The 17,667-nt window shown below is 38.8% G+C and overlaps 1 protein-coding gene across 3 annotated transcripts; it reads left to right on the forward strand.

Moving 5' to 3' along the window:
* Nucleotides 1-3,486: 3,486 nt before the first annotated feature.
* LOC147334793 (protein NLRC3-like) lies at nucleotides 3,487-17,264 on the forward strand. 3 transcript variants are annotated; one of them, XM_086275153.1, is made up of 11 exons: nucleotides 3,487-3,586; nucleotides 3,671-3,790; nucleotides 4,795-4,873; nucleotides 6,002-6,213; nucleotides 6,258-6,264; nucleotides 6,374-7,832; nucleotides 7,872-8,190; nucleotides 9,478-9,654; nucleotides 10,703-10,876; nucleotides 16,519-16,565; nucleotides 16,741-17,264. In XM_086275153.1, the coding sequence occupies exons 1-11, from the start codon at nucleotides 3,498-3,500 to the stop codon at nucleotides 17,262-17,264; spliced, it is 3,207 nt and encodes a 1,068-aa protein (XP_086131279.1). In that variant the 5' UTR covers nucleotides 3,487-3,497. The 3 variants fall into 3 exon arrangements, with proteins under 3 accessions (XP_086131279.1, XP_086131271.1, XP_086131261.1); XM_086275145.1 differs by lacking the exon at nucleotides 6,258-6,264 and having other exon boundaries at nucleotides 6,002-6,197; nucleotides 6,342-7,832; XM_086275135.1 differs by lacking the exon at nucleotides 6,258-6,264 and having other exon boundaries at nucleotides 6,002-6,197; nucleotides 6,342-8,190.
* The last annotated feature ends 403 nt before the right edge of the window (nucleotides 17,265-17,667 follow it).

The raw sequence follows: 17,667 nt of genomic DNA on the forward strand, positions 1-17,667 counted from the left end.
TGACTTGAGTGAACAGCTCAGGATCCACTTCTACTCTTCTATTGTAAATATTTTAGATTTCTCTATGATATTTTATACCTCAAAGGTTTTTCATATCATTTTTTTGTATGTGTCCATCAATTCATTTAATTCTGTAATGTGAATAACTTGTGTCTGCACATGAATTATTTTTCTATCAGTAATTCTGATGGTGTTATAGGTATTCTTGGTCTGTCTGTCTGTCTGCTTTATATTTAGCTTTCTCTACCCACAACTGGTTAATATTGCTAAAGGTTGTATTTTAATCTAAACCACAATGATGAAATAGAAATCACAACCAAAACTCTGTCTCCTCCTTCCTGGTCTGTTCAAAAATACTGGTTGATCACCTCTAATTTTCTATGCCATTAAAAACAAAACAAAAAAACAACAAAAAAACCCAACTGGATTAGAATAAAGAGACGATAGAAATTATTATTTTGAATTTTGAATCATATAAAGTTACTCAAATCATTAAATCCATTAAAATGCAAACCTCTGTTTTGAAAGAAACCTCAAACATAATAGAAGTAAATAAGACTGTATTTGCACAATGAAAGCAAACCTGTCCTGATCAACTAGAGCTGAAAATCATTGAGAATAAGAAAAATCTATTGACAGATTAGGCAGCTCTCATGTAAAAGGGCAGGCTAAATATAATGAGCCATGAACTCTTTCACCTCTGCTTTGAGCCCAGGTATAGAAAATTACTTACTCGAGAGAGTAATTAAGTACCATTCTCCATTACTTTGAAGAAAAGGAACCAGTAAAACTTTGCTTTGTTTTTGAGTATCCACCATAACACAGCACGTGAACTTTGCTCTGACTGAGGCTCAGTCTGAGCGGTCAGACGACATATTTAAAGAATGAACACATGAAGCTGTGGCGGTTGATCTTGTACTAATATTACTGGTAATCATGAATTTGTTAAAAGATACAAAGTCATTTTTTTTATTTTAATAAGAACAAAAATCTGTCAGAGAATAACATAATGAAATGAGACAAGTTTGAATCTACTTTAAATCTCACTCACAAAGTTAAACATTCAGAAGCTCATCTGAAAATCTGCCTCCTCCCCCCTCCCACCTGTGCTGAGCTTCAGGTAGAGTCCCGCCTCTTTCCAGGAAGCAGCTCACCTGTGTGTCCGTGTTTAGTGCCCAGGTTTGGAGTGGAGCTTGTTGTTCGTGTGTGTGTTTGAAGAAACTGTAAGTTTGCTTTGTTTTCTCCTGTAACAGTTTGTCTTTAGGAACTTTACTGTTTGTTCATCTCATGATTGATTTCTTCACACGACAAACTGTGTGTTTTTATTTCCGGACTCTCCATTATAGTCAGCTTGTAATATTTTCCTGGCTAACGCTGACACACTAAATGCAACAAGAAAAAGTGACTTAGTAAGTTAAAGTTTTTATAGCTGTATCTTGGTTATAGATCATAGATGTTGTCCTCTGCTTAAAAGTGCTTTGTCAAAAACGCTGGTCCAACAGAGTATTCACAAACAACTAGAGGGCGGTGGAACCGGTTTTACATTTTAAATGTGACTCAGACTGATGGAATTACACCAAACAAAAGTTACTATATTTAACTTTCTGCTGTTGTTTAATCACTCAAACTATTTAAAGATGATTACATAGCAACCAAATTAATATTCCTGTAGAAGTCAAAATAAATGTTCACCCTTTCTTTGATGTTTATGACCATTTACTAGCATCCATGAGTATTTAGAAAATATTGTTAGTTTTAGAAAATATTGTACCAATGTGAAATAATTGATTTGTACAATTTAATTGATTTAAATGGTAATACTTACAAAAAAGCACTTCTTTTGCTTTTTAAAAGCACTTCTTTAAATATAGCTTCAAACCAGAAATCTTACAATGTTATTTGATCTCTGTATTTTAGTGTGAAAAAGTAAAACTGAACAGTTTACAACAGAAATATTTCTAAACTGTACCTCTTAATTTTGGGAAATTAAATTGACTGTTATCCTTTTTCATAGGAGAGTTTAGGAAAGCAACAGATGAACAAGTTGCTGTTCTGGGGGGAAATGTAAACAAATTATTTTGAGAATATTTTATTAAGGAAATAAGAAATATTCTGACTTTAAGGAACAGCCCAGGAACTGCTTCTTCTAACCTGACTGTGTTCAGGGATCTCTATAATATTTTCTACCTTTGAGGTTTCTGACTAACTTCTTTATGTCTGTGGTGAATAACTTTGTGATCTCTGCACGTAAATAATAGACTGGTAATTCTAATGGTGTTATGTCTTGATGATCTTGGTCTGTCTATCAGCTTTCTGTTGGTGCAGTCTGACTTGCTATTAGACTCAAACACTAATCATCATAAACACCCTGTGTGAGCTACTTCTTTTCCAGCAGACTTTGGATCTGAGCTTTGACAGAGTTAGAAAGTTTCAAGTTTTTACACATCAGAATGTGAACTTTAAATTCCCTCAAAAGTATTTTCACTAGACAAACGTGTCAGTGCAACGTACAATACAGAGTACTTCAGAATTCTCACATTATGGTTACCTCCCTGACCATTAAATAACAAGTAATTGGCAGCCAGATGCCCAACTAAACAAGACACAAAGAAAAAGACCGGAACAAAATGAACTGAACCTGATGCAGTAAAATCCAAAATGTTTCATTCAGGCTGTAAAATAATGACTGCATTTAGATTATTCTTTCTGGTATATTAGTTCAACCTCATACTTTGCTGAATGCATTAAGCTCTGAGCTGTACTTTAATAGTTTTCCATATGAGTCTATGCAGTTAATGAGTCTAAAATCAGGACTAACTTTTATTTATAACTGTTTGTTATAAATAATTCTACAGAAGCTCTGAGAACGTCTTTGATCAACATTTCTATAAATCCTCCTCTAACTCCCTGATCCTGATCACCATTGTTATCCAGACCTGTTGTCCTGTTCATGATCTCAATAAAGTTTGTTTGAAAAGAAAAAAGCCTGCAGCTCTCAGCCTGCACATTATCAGCATCAAGGGTTTTGAATACCAGCCAGAAAATTAACTTTTGGTTCAGTTATCTGATCAAACACACTTTGAGTGTGTGGTTCTTTGTACTATTGTACCTTACAGTGTAAAAAAAAAAAACCTTCAGGGAACTGTATTGATTTAGTGCTATATCAAAAAAAAATCAACTGAATTTGAATAAAATTTAAATAAATGTAAATAATTTTTCCATCATCAGTGAATGCATCCTGTGTGCTTCATGGCAAATCCATCTATTGGACTGATAGTAGAAGTAGAGCAGCTGATGGCAGCTTCCTCTGCCTCACACTGCTGTCTGACTACATTCAGCTGACACTGAGATGAAGCAGGAAAGAAGCAGCTGATATTTGGACAGCACACATGATGGAAAGGAGGATTTCAGTTGATGTGCACATGAATGATTTGTGTTTCCTCTGCAGGTGAAGGTAGAAGGTTTGTGTGAGCTGACGTGGATTTGAATTCAGCAGCATGGATCAGTGTGAGGACAGAGAGGAGGGAGTCCCTCCCTCTAAAACCACTCTGTGTGGGGAACATGAGAGCCAGACCAAAGCTCAGAGGTGAGATGACCATCTCTAACTGTCCATGACTCTTCTCCATGTCACAGCTCAGCACTCACATCACTGCTCCATCATTATTCACAGGAAGAAACGAGGAACTAAACGGAAACACGAACCTGAACCCAGCTGTGTGTCCTTAAAGAGTGACCAGTCAAAGGGTTTTGAAATTCCCTTTAAATCAGGCGCCTGTTCTCCTGCAGAGAGGTAATGTGTGTCTAAATGTTGTTGTGACTCAGTGTCTGTGAATAAATCCTCCATCATGTTAAATGTCAGCTCAGCTCTTTTTCACACACATGTCTATGTTCATATGTGACGCAGTGTGTGTTGGAGTGTTTCCCCAAACACAACAGTCAGAGTGTAAAGAGTGGATGTTGTAGGTGTTTCTGTAGTGAAGAGGCTGAGTGTCTGTAGGACTCCAGCTGCTCCAGCAAGTGTCTCCTTTGTGCTTTGCTTCAAACACAGTGTAGGCAGGAGCTTCCACTCAGGTGTTTCATGTGTGAACTGATTCATATAAGACATTCATACCAGAACAGACTGTGAAATGCTTTAAAAATCAGAAAAATTATTTAATAATAAAATAATTTAATTTAATGGACTTTAATTTAATCATCTAAAGTCCATTTAGATGACTTTAGATGATTGTGTGACTGATGGTGTAACTCCATCTGTCACACCAGAAATATTTTAAGGTGACTTAAAGTCAGAATTAGTGACACATGAGACCTGAAATTGAAATCTGAGTCACAGACCACTCCCAGGTCTCTTACTTTATGGCGTTGGTTCAGAGGAGATCGGTTTTATGTATAGTTTCTCTCTCCAAGCTTTAGACCCTTGCTTGTCTTGACCGATTAGTTTAAAAAAAAGTCATCCAAAGTCTTTGATTGCATTGCTGTTCACTTATGTATATTTTTATAGCAGTATGTTTTTAAAAACATACTGACATGACAGAACAATAAAACAAAAAATGCCTGTCATGTTTGATTCAGGGAGTTTGGATGGAGACCATTATTTAAGTTGTGTGTTGCTGGTGTTAAGATAATAAGAGTATATTTGAGAGGAAGTCGCTGACCTGTCTTCATAGACCACAGAGAACCTTCTCAGAGCCAGGTGGAAGTGGTTTTTGTAGGACATCAAGGACCAGCATTCCCATAGGTAGCTGTTTATACTGTTTTGTTGTATTATTCATGTTCTTCATGTTTCCTCCACAGATTGGACCAGGAGCACTCAGAGGTTCCCAGTAGTCAGTCTGCCCAGGAGCATCAAACACAGCTGGACTCCATATTTAGGGTTTGTGCATGTTCAACAACTTTTACATCTTTCACAGCCAAGTCCATGTTGTGACTTGAGATGTCAGTTGTCCTTAAAAAGAAACTTGGTGGTCAGATCTCTGCCTTCTCTAATCATTGTGCTATAATATGTTAGATTTATAGTTAATCCTTTTGGCCCTTAGCAGTAATGGTCCATGTGAATGGTTTTTTTAGTACTGGTGGTGGAAAACAATTGTAAGCACAACTCAACACTGTGTAGAAACAAAACATAAAAATTGAAACTGCCAAAAGAATGCTGGACTATGCTGTTGTATCTGTACCAGTGCCTACTTTTACATGTTATCCTTCAACTGGTGCATGTGTTGGGAGTGTCCACTGAATTATGTGGGCCACATAGATAACTGGAAAACACTGAAAACTTGGTCTTTGGAAAGCAGTCTCACTTTGGTCAGCTGCAGCACTGATATCAATATATTTCTGATCTTTTCAAAAGGAAAATATATAGCCCAGAGTTTACATTGCACTGAAGGATTGTGGGTACAGTTTAATCAATACTAATGACCTCAGCTCTTACTGTCGACAGTGACAGTAATAATTGTGCCACAATATAAAAAATGTTCCAGCAGCTGCATATTGGAGGTCATAGTACCTTCTTATCCTAACAGAGCACTTGTCTCTCAGACTGATGGCTTACTTGTATTTCCTAAAGTTTTCAAAAACAGAATGGGAGACAGGACCTCCAGCTGTTAGGCCACTGTCCTTTCAAACCAGTTTCTAGTTCTGATTCAGGAACGAGACCTCTAACTTTAGGATTAGTCTTCAAACTTTCCAACTTCCCTTTAATAATTATCGCGTGAGCTTATTATTAGGGCAGTTGATTTAAAACCACTCTCTATTTAAATTATGCTACTATAAGCTAAAGCTGCTGATGGATTCCACATGATGCACTGTGGTTTTCCTCTGTTGTCCTCTTTTTTTTTAATACACACATCTCTCTATGTCCTGAAAATTCGTAGGTTTTTTTTTCTTTTTTTCTTGTTCCTTTTCGTTTGTTCTGCTTTGTTTTAGTTTTTTCCTGTCTTTTTTCACTGCCTAACCAATCAATGTTTATGGCTGATTAAGGTTTTCATATCAAATTCTGTTCCAGGTCCTGGAGGACAACATCATCACTTTTGTGAAAAGTGAACTGAAGAAACTCCAGAAGCTTCTAAATTCTGATTACCCAGAACAAGAGAGTCTAAAGCAGGGTGAGGAGAGGAGCAGCAGAGAGGCTTTTGTGAACATCACACTGGACTTCCTGAGGAAAATGAAGCACGATGAACTTGCTGACCTTATAAAGACCAGTAAGAGGATTTCTGAGTTTTTAAGAAGCTGGCTAAATTTGATTATTTTTTTAAAAAAAGAATAGAAGTGATAGACTAACGTGTAATCAAAATGTGCATTTGATTTTTCCATGAATGATTATTTTTATCCATTGTTTATTTTAGAAACTTTCATTAAGGACGCCCATTGGAGCCAGGTTGAACTCAAATCTAAGCTGCAGAAGAAGTTCCAGTGTGTGTTTGAGGGGATCGCTAAAGCAGGAAACCCAACCCTTCTGAATCAGATCTACACAGAGCTCTACATCACAGAGGGAGAGACTGCAGAGGTCAATGATGAACATGAGGTCAGACAGATTGAAACAGCATCCTGGAAACCAGATAGACCAGAAACAACAATCAGACAAGAAGACATCTTTAAAGCCAAAGACAAAGAGACCAGAGACAAACCAATCAGAACAGTGCTGACAAAGGGAGTGGCTGGCATTGGGAAAACAGTCTGTACACAGAAATACAGCCTGGACTGGGCTGAAGACAAAGCCAACCAAGACATCCAGTTCATATTTCCATTCACTTTCAGAGAGCTGAATGTGCTGAAAGAGGAAAAGTTCAGCCTGGTGGAACTTGTTCATCACTTCTTTATTGAAACCAAAGAAGCAGGAATCTGCAGCTTTGATAAATTCCGGGTTGTGTTCATCTTTGATGGTCTGGATGAGTGTCGACTTTCTCTGGACTTCCACAAAACTGAAATCCTATCTGACCCTAGAAAGCCCACCTCAGTGGATGTGCTGCTGTCCAACCTCATCAGAGGGAAACTGCTTCCCTCTGCTCGCCTCTGGATAACCACACGGCCTGCAGCAGCCAATCAGATCCCTGCTGACTGTGTTGACATGGTGACAGAGGTCAGAGGGTTCACTGACCCACAGAAGGAGGAGTACTTCAAGAAGAGATTCAGAGATAAGGAGCAGGCCAGCAGGATCATCTCCCACATCAAGACATCACGAAGCCTCCACATCATGTGCCACATCCCAGTCTTCTGCTGGATCACTGCTACAGTTCTGGAGGATGTGCTGAAAACCAGAGATGGAGGACAGCTACCCAAGACCCTGACTGAGATGTACATCCACTTCCTGGTGGTTCAGGTCAAATTGAATAAAGTCAAGTATGATGGAGGAGCTGAGACAGATCCACACTGGAGTCCAGAGAGCAGGAAGATGATTAAGTCTCTGGGAAAACTGGCTTTTGATCAGCTGCAGAAAGGAAACCTGATCTTCTATGAATCAGACCTGACAGAGTGTGACATCGACATCAGAGCAGCCTCAGTGTACTCAGGAGTGTTCACACAGATCTTTAAAGAGGAGAGAGGACTGTACCTGGACAGGGTGTTCTGCTTCATCCATCTGAGTGTTCAGGAGTTTCTGGCTGCTCTTCATGTCCATCTGACCTTCATCAACTCTGGAGTCAATCTGCTGGAAGAGGAACAAACAATCTCAAAGTGGCGTAATTCCCATAACAAACCAAACCTACAATCTCTCCACCAGAGTGCTGTGAACAAGGCCTTGCAGAGTCCAAATGGGCACCTGGACTTGTTCCTCCGTTTCCTCCTGGGTCTTTCACCGCATAACAATCAGAGTCTCCTACAAGGAGACTCTACAAGTAGTTTCTACAAGGAGACATCCTGTCTGCTGCCACAGATAGGTAGCTCACAGACCAATCAGGAAACAGTTCAGTACATCAAGCAGAAGCTCAGTGAGAATCTGTCTGTAGAGAAAAGCATCAATCTGCTCCACTGTCTGAATGAACTGAATGATCATTCTCTAGTGGAGGAGATCCAACAGTCCCTGAGTTCAGGAAGTCTCTCCACAGATAAAGTGTCTCCTGCTCAGTGGTCAGCTCTGGTCTTCATCTTACTGTCATCCCAAGTAGATCTGGATGTGTTTGACCTGAAGAAATACTCTGCTTCAGAGGAGGCTCTTCTGAGGCTGCTGCCAGTGGTCAAAGCCTCCAAGAAAGCTCTGTGAGTAAATATCTTGCCTATACTTTCATTTCTTTAAATGCTGATTCAAATTGACAACACACTAGGCCAAAACAATTAGAAATAGATAAAGTGATCAATTAATTAAAACACAAATGGTATATTAGGTTACACAAACTGTGACTCTGTTCAGTGAAATGATTGTCAGATCTCAGTTGTGTCAAGTGCGTGAATGAAGTTCCCCCGTGCTTAGTGTTTTTATATTCATAAGAGAAAGATTTTAAAGAAGAACTTAGATTCATGAATTTAAAAATAATGGCGGTGGCTGGCAAGTCCCACTCTGCTGCAGGACAAGTTCTGCCAGGTGAATGATCCTGCTCCCATCTGCAGCTGGATCACTTGCTTCCTGTGTAACTGAAGGCATCACATGAGACTGGTGTTGTGGAATTTTCTGTTTATAAAGTCTGCAGTGCGATCAGCAGCGGTCAAGCCTTTTATTTCTGCATGCATGAGAGCAAAAAGACAGCAAACATCACAGTTATACGGTCATGAGAGCTCTGCCCTTGAGATGCCACAGCATGTCTTTTATAACATCACACAAAACTCCTGCGTCTTCCAAGTTACAACAAAGCACCACTCACCCCCAGCAGACCCCATCTTCCCATCTTCCTTAATCGAGAAGGTACAGCAAATCACTGCCAAGAATATGGACACTTTGCACCCTGTGAATTATTCTGCTGAGAAGGTGATTAGGTTCAGTCCACCTTCCCTTCAAGACCTGAGCACCCCCAAGATTCAAGAAATGTATCAGTATATACACTGCAAAACACAAGTGGTTACACATAGCAATGAAATTCTTACTTTTTGAATTCCCTTCACACATCTAAATAAACAGCTAACTAAAATAAGGAATAAACTTAACTCTGAGCATAGAAAATATTAAAGTAAAACAAGTGCTTATGTAGCACTTGTAGCTTATGTAGCTTATGCATGGGTGTAGTCAGAATTTAAAGTGTAAGACTGTCACAGTGGTAAGATATTCAGTATATGCAATATTAAACTTGTTTATATTGTATTAAGTTGTATTATATTGTATAAATGGCTTGTTGAAAAAAAAGCCATTTTAGCTCCTGCTGATCAAACCAAATTACTACTATTTAACACTAAAACGTTTGGCCCTTCATTTATTTAAATTTAGACAGAATAAATGTTGCTTTTACTAACAATCTTTAAATTTTAAGTTCTTAAATAAAATATGATGAGATATTCTGTTGTGTGTATGTTCAACAACTAAAGCGATTTACTTTGATTAAAAATATTGTCTTTCAGACTGGGCAGCTGTAACCTTTCAAACAGAAGTTGTGAAGCTCTGTCCTCACTGCTGTCCAGCTCCCAGTCCTCTACTCTGACAGAGCTGGACCTGAGCAACAATGACCTGCAGGATTCAGGCGTGAAGCTTCTTTCTGAAGGACTGAAGAGTCCACACTGTGCACTGGAAACTCTCAGGTGAGATCAAGCGTTTCATTCTTTTTCTGACAGAATTAACAAATTAGTAATAGGTTAAGAAAATAAATGGATGATGAAAAAGCTTTAATAACTGCTGATATTACACACCCCATTCATCTATTCTCTTCCACTTATCCTTGTCAGTGGGGGGGATCCTTTCCCAGCCAGCTAGTGAGAGAGGCAGTGCGCACCCTGGACAGGTCACCAGCCTGACGCAGAACTAACACATAGAGACAGACAACCATTGGCATTCAAATTCACACCTATGGGCAATTTAGAATTAACAACTAACCTAACCCAACTAACTGCATGCCTTTGGACTGTGGGAGGAAGCCAGAGTACCTGGAGAGAACCCACACAAACATGGGGTTAACACGCAAACTTCACACAGTAAGGAATATTAACCAAAAATTCAGAAATAAAATGTCACAAAATTAATAGCTTGATTTATATTCCATTGAGGGAAACAAGTATTTGATCCCAAATCAAAACAGTTGGACTACCTATGCTATCCTACTAGGGTCCAGGTATCACCTCATGATACCAGAAGTAACCATAGCCAAAATGCAAAACTAGTGGGAAAAAAAAGACAGTCATAAAAGATGATGAAGGTTCGTGGTGGTGTCACTGACAAGGTCTTTAATGGACTGGATGCGACGCTCTAATTAAAAAGTGTTGCTTTCATTCATTTATTTGAACAGTATGCACAGATACAGCTTCTTAGAATTGCTACTGCCAAACATCTCTGTAGATAAAGTTCCATAGCACTCATGATACATGCTCAAACTTTAGACCGTAAAGGTTTTTTCTGAAAATCGGAGCTAGTTGAGCAGAAAATGTAAAAATAAACATTAGGTAATTTGAAATGAAATGACCCAGATGTGTATTATTAAACAAGTTCACACAAGAGGCGTTATCAGGTGTGACTGGTCACTTTTCTTTTAAAAGCTAGAATGAACTTCATGGATGGTTGGATAACATTGTATCTCCACTAAAATAAATAAATAAATTGTGAAAGTCTTTAATGAAGTGTTTTGTGTGTCTGCAGTCTGTCGGGCTGTCTGATCACAGAGGAAGGCTTTACTTCTCTGGCCTCAGCTCTGAGCTCCAACCCCTCCCATTTGAGAATGCTGGACCTGAGCTACAATCATCCAGGTGAATCAGGAATGAAGCAGCTGTCAGCTGGACTGAAGGATCCACGCTGGAAACTGGACACTCTCAGGTAATGTCTGATAGAAGAGGAGGAGCTGGATACATTTCCTGTGTCCTTCACTGAGTTACTAATTGACATTATGTTACAAATTACAAATGCAGAACCATTTTTTGTTCATTCTGAATAGGACACTAGTTTAAAAAACACAAGTAAATTATTTAATTAATTAATAATGAGATATTTATGAAAGTGTACTGCAGTAACTTTTATAAGAGCAGTGATAAATGTAATTTCTTTCTTTCAATATTTGGGTAGATCTCTTTGTAAGTTTTAAAAAAGTAAGTAAGTTTTAAAAAATTATTTTTCTTTAAGAAAGTACCTTTCTTAAAGAAAAATAATTTCTTCATCACACCTTTCTGCTTCAGACAGGTGTGATGAAGAAAGGGCTGCATAAGAAATATAATACACTTCCCAAACATGACAAATCCCAACAAATTACAGCTTTGGTTAACCGCCTGAATAGATATACCAGAGAGAAAGAAGCTGGGAAAATAAACCAGCTGTTCTTGTCTGAGCCATCCAAGGTGGCAGAAGATATTTATGAGAACAATCCCATCAAGACTGGAGATTGTTCAATACTGAAAAACCATATGAAGGACCAGTGTAACACATAACAACATAATGACAGGAAGTCATATAATGTTCCAACACACCTTTACTCACAATATTTCATCGAGTGATTGTGGATACAGTTTACAAAAAAAGAAAAGATAAGGGAAACACAAAAACTGTTTACATTGAATACAAAACAGAACTGTTAGAACAAAGGTTAAAAGAAATTTACAAAAAAAACTACAACCCAGGAGGGAGATTGATACAAGCAAAAACTTTCCTTACAAACCACACAGAAGTTAGCTGCAACACATTCCCATAAACACAGACACACATCGAACCTCTATGGAAGAAGAAAATCTGTTAGTCAGCGGAATGTTCTTAAATTGAAGGTTAGAGAAGTTTGTCAGAAAAGGACCACAGATTTTATCAAATGTGCCCTTTTGGTTCTGGGTGGAGCAGTGGATCTTTTCAAGACTGAGACACGACATTAGATCAGCAAGCCACTGAACATGGGTGGATGGGGCAGCAGTCTTCTACCTCATCAAAATGGCATGCCTAGCCAGGAGATAACCAAAGGACAGCACCCGATGATTTGCCCCAGTAATATACTTATCGATCCTGACCCACTGTACCAAAGAAAGCAAGTAGGGGGTTGAGAGTCAGGTTTCAGGCTGGTAGCCTTGTTCAGAGTGCACAAAATCTCCTTCCAAAAATTTGGCAAGGCAGGGCAGGTCCAAAACATGTGGGCAAGATTGGCATCATCAGACCCACACCTGTAACAGTGAGGGTCTTAGCTAGGATAAATCTTAGCTAATTTGGATTTAGATAATTGGGCCCTATGGACTACTTTCAATTGTAATAGGGAGTGGTGAGCGCAGAGTGACGTGGAGTTGACAAGAGTAAGGACAGAATCCCAAACGTCATCTGACATAGATATCCGCAACTCCTCTCATGTGGATTTGAAGCCTTCAAGGGGAGCTGAGGTTACACTGCACAGTTTGTTATAGATGCGAGAGATTAGGGGCGATCGTGGCTCAAGAGTTGGCAGTCCATCTTAGTCAAAGGAGCTTGCAAAATAAAGCGTCTGGACTTCTTGAAGTTGCTTGAAGACGTTTCACCTCTCATTCGAGAAGCTTCTTCAGTTCTAAGGTCAAATGGTGGGGAGTCCCAGATTTAAACCCAGTGGGAGGGACCCCCCACAGAGGGACAAAAGGACCCCCTGATGATCCTCTAATCGCCTGACCCAAGGTGTGAAAACGGGTGTGGGTCCCAATCAGCCAGAGTTTCGGGTGAGCTCATTGTGAAACCTGGCCCCACCTTATGTGAATTCCTGAGGTCAGATGGCCCAGGATGTGAGTGGGCGTTAAGGCGTCTGGGGAGGGAACTCAAAACTGGATTATAGATGGCAGACAGTTGTTGTCGTAAACCCCCGCCTCTGTTCAAAGATGGTCGCTCACAGTGGACATAGATGGCTTCTTTCTTTTTGGTCCTTTTGTCCCTCTGTGGGGGGTGTAGGGTCCTGATTACTCCAAGATAACATTCAGTTCCCTTCAGTCTGAAATTAATTTACTGTTTCAAGGCAGTAGCAAATAACCCACATTTGTCTTTTAATATGTGGTGCTAGTAGTAGTAGTAGTAGTCAATGTTCCCTCTAAGCTGCGCACGTGTGCAATTGCGCACTGTTGGCACGGTCTCTGCGCACAGAAAATCTGTGTTGCGCACAACAAAAACCTGAATTGAAATTAAAATTAATACTTTAACAATTCTGTTTTGCAGTGTTAGTCAGTAAGTGACTGGCTGCTCCCATATGGGATTAGAACGATGCCACCTTATCCCATAGTCCAGTCAATGATTCGTATATATGCAGCTAATCAACGTGGTTGACAGGCTATGACAGCGTCCTTATGTGCCGACACCGGTGTTTTAGCTAGCAAAGCGGCTGATGTGGAGTGAAACCACGTTAATGACAACGTGTACAACCATTGGAAATGTGAGCAGGACAGACGGAACAATTAACGGAAAAAGTGTGGACTTTATACCAGTTTTTAAATTGTGTTGATAGGCCACGTAAAACGAGAGTTGTGATTAAAATATATGCAATGTTTGGTTTTCTTCCTGAATACTATTGTTGTTTATATTTACTGCAGGAGTAAACGGTAAAAACTGCGTTTTATAAGAAAAAAGGCTCGAAAGCACTCTCCACCTGTGAGCAAAACCTCCACGCCCCTATCCCTTTCCTATTCGTCCAAAAAAGTATGTCGACCAATCAAAAAATGATATGGCAACGTGGCATCTAGTTGTTAAGAAATGGGGGGAAGTTTTAGGAGTGACGGCGGTGCTTTGAGATGTGAGAGATTTGAGACGTTTAGTGCAAATCTTGTGTAGTTAGTGTGTAGTGTAGTCAATAGTTTCGTTGGTGTGTCAGAACAATGAGGCGACTGCTGAATGTTACAGGTGTTACAGGAGTGATACATCTCCTGTTGTCAGGCCTGCAGGTATCAGGCTGTTGTTCTCCTTTATCTCATAGTGGACAGAAATTATTTTTTGCAGTGGCACAAATGATTTGTGTGGCATCGAATTTAATTCAGAACAGCTCATTGTTCTGTAAATAGTTTGAAATGTTTATTTAAAAACGCCTTGGCTGCATTTAAAAAAATAGCTGCAAAAAACTTTGTTTGCCAAACTGAGTTACTTTTTTGAAGTAACTATATAATTAATTGCCCAGCATTGGTCATTATATACTATATTTGGCAGACAGAGAGTTACAGGACTCTCTCCCAGACCACAGACTCATAATACAAGTCAGAGCTTTTTTTAAAAAGAAAGAAAGTTGTGTTTTCAAAGTTGGAGTTCAAGTTATTTTTACTTCCAATAGTTTTAACACACTACACAGGTCATGAACAAGATATTTTTTTAATTTTCATTGTAAGTGGGCTAAAGCAGTTAATTAAAAGTAGTCTAACATAAATGTAAATGCTGTAATTTGATTATTTTAATAAACCATGTAACTTGGATGGATTCGATGTTGGCGTGACCACAGTCACACGTCTGATGTCGCTCACAGTGGTCCACGGGACCGCTCAGGGAGTTTGTGTGTTCGCTCAGACACGTGAAAAATTAGAGGGAACATTGGTAGTAGTACTAGAAATAATAATAATAATAATAATAATAATAATAATAATAATAATACTAATACTAATAATACAAATGATTCCCCTCCAGTTGAAGCACATCTCACTAAAAGTACACAGCAAATCCAGCATGTCCAAATTAACACTGTCGGATTTGATTTCAACACTATTAAAGTGTCTATATGGGTCCACACCAGAGAGTGTTAATTTAACACTTTTTGGAGAGTTGGTACGTTAACTCTGATTTAGTGTTAAACACCAAATCTGTCTGGAGTTGATAATTTAACACTTGGTGTTAAGAGTTTATATATTAACTCTCAAAGAGTATTTTAGTTTAACTACGTAAGAGTTATCTTCTAATTCATTCTAAAAAGCGGGAATTTTACTGTTCTGAACTTCTAGAAATTTCTTTTGGAAATAAACATTTACTAAAAAGATGCAATGGTTTTTGAAAAACATTTATTCTGAACTGTGCACCACAATTTCAAAACATTTTCTGAAAGATGTAACAGTATACATGTTCTCACTTTCATTAGAATTTTGTTTATCAAAAAGGTCTGACATGGTAAATGCAAATAACAGCATTCTCATCACTTATTTCTTCAATACAATATGCATGTCCTTCATTCATCCCTTTGTGGAACTTCAACGCACTTCCACTCTCCCCCATATTCCATCTTCACAAGCATATCCTGTGTGGAGATTGAATAAAAATTAGTTGACACTAATTAATGGCACAAATAATCCAGTAAACAATTGCAGCACAGTAAAAAAAAAAAAAAAAGGAATCCTCTTTGAGCCATTACTTGTGTAAAGTATTTTCCCAAAAGACAAAGACACAGACAACAGGTAATACTGAACTAAATGTAAAACCTCAACCTTTTTCATTTTTACCTAAACCGTGTGCACAAAACTCTGGAGGGATCTATGCTAACGTACAATCCAGTCAGGACGTCAGCTACTGCTGTTTGCTCGTGTTGTTTTTTTTTTTTTTATGGGCGATCGTTTTCAGGCTTCAAGTAGCACCATTATACCAACATTTCACATTCTAGACATTGTTTTAGGTGTATTTGACCAAAGGTTTGACTGAAAATTCACATGCGAACTTTTTTTCAAGGCTGTGGTATTTGCCCGCAGACAATACCTTTCAGCTAGCTAAAACAGAATATTATGCTATCACCGAGCAACATGGCTAATGCCTTTCACACAGCTTTGTCTCAACTCCAAAGAGCCACAGAAGTAAAAGCTCATAATAATAATTGAAACAATCTTTGAAAAAATGACTTACCAAGCATGGCAAACAACTCAAATATGTAGAGCAAAATGTTCTGAAACGGCTTCACTTCAGCTTCGATTGGAGCCGTGCTGAGGGCGGAGTCTGTGAATTTACTCTGTTGGTGACATAGCCCCTGTAGGAGTTCAGAGTTAAGAGGTCAAGAGTTAATGTTTCCATTGTAACACCTCCAGATTTGACAGAGAAACACTCATTTTTAACACTCGATTTTAACTACTATCATTTTACACCTCAGAGTTACATTAAAAGAATGTGACTCTCCTTAGAGTAAAATTAACTCTACTTTTGCAAGAAGACTATTAACACCAAAAAATTTAACACTTTTGAATTTGCTGTGTAGTCAGGAGAACTGAAGGATTATCATGGTCACAAAATATATTTTCAATTGAAATGCTCTTCTTATTTTTAAGACACTGAACACTAAAGTAGTGGAGCCATGCTTTGAATCTATGGATTTATTGTTATCTCAACCAATCCAACAACTTCTTCAAAGAACAGACAGATCCAGGATCAGTCCAAATCATCAGCAGTTTGATCCACGTATGGATTGAAGTGTATTTGTGAAAATGTTGGACTGTTCCTTTATCTGTGTGTAAATAACAGTATGTGTATGAGAACCATGTAATGTCCATGTGTGCATGCTGAAAGTCTGACCATCTTCCTCCTTTCAGGGCGGAGCCTGCTGGAACCCAATGGTTGAGACCAGGTCTGAGGAAGTGTAAGTGTGCTTTTAATGTGATTCATGAAAACAAAGCAGCACACATTCAACCATCTTCAAACTGTCACATCACTCATTCACATCTCTCATGTCAGGAGTCATCATCAAAGTGTCAGTCAATGAACAGATGATGGATCAATAACTGCAGCTGGATTGTGTTTGTTCTCTCCATCAGATTCCTGTCAACTCACAATCGACACAAACACGGTACACCCAAACCTCAAACTGTCTGACAACAACAGGAAGGTGACACGTGTGGACGAGGTTCAGTCATATCCTGATCATCCAGACAGATTTGATGTTTGTTATCAGCTGCTGTGTACAAATGGTCTGACTGCTCGCTGTTACTGGGAGGTCGAGTGGAGAAGAAGGGTTGAGATAGCAGTGAGTTACAGAAGTGTCAAAAGGAAAGGAGACAGTGATGACTGTGTGTTTGGAGAAAATGATAAATCCTGGAGTCTGAGGTGCTCTGATAATGGGTCTCATTCTGTCTGGCACAATAGCAGCAAAGTATCCTCTGCCTCCTCTGTCTCTAACAGAGTAGCAGTGTATGTGGACTGTCCTGCTGGCACTCTGTCCTTCTACAGAGTCTCCTCAGACACTCTGATCCACATCCACACCTTCAACACCACATTCACTGAACCTCTTTATCCTGGATTTTGGTTCAGGTCTTCTGGTGCCTCAGTGTGTCTGTGCTGAGTTAAATGTAAAGAGTGTCCTCCTGTTAGGGAAACACTCTGGCTGTTCAAGAGATAGTTCAGTCTGTACATGTCTGTCTCTTTCATTCAGAAACATGATTTCAGATTCATGGATTCAATCCGTTCATGTTTTAAACTGTTCTAAATGATTCCTTGTAAACTTCTTCCTCTTCGGTCCTTTAAAGATAGAAGCTACCATTGTTCCAGAATCCACATGTTGTTTTTTTGTCTTTTTCCATTCAAAGTTTCACAGTAAGTAAAATGTATTTATGTAGCGCTTTTCACAGAGAATATCAGTATGTTGTGTATTTCTGAAGCTCAGTTCACAACCAGCTCCTCTGTATTATAAACAAAACTGAACTCAATAAAATGCATCCAAATGTTTGATTTCTCTTTCTTAATGG

This window comes from Aulonocara sp. 'chitande type north' Nkhata Bay, linkage group LG3 (genome assembly GCF_057382095.1).
Source record: "Aulonocara sp. 'chitande type north' Nkhata Bay isolate Kocher_YH1m ecotype deep benthic linkage group LG3, A_spYH_male_GT1.1, whole genome shotgun sequence".
NCBI classification, from domain to species: Eukaryota; Metazoa; Chordata; class Actinopteri; order Cichliformes; family Cichlidae; genus Aulonocara; species Aulonocara sp. 'chitande type north' Nkhata Bay.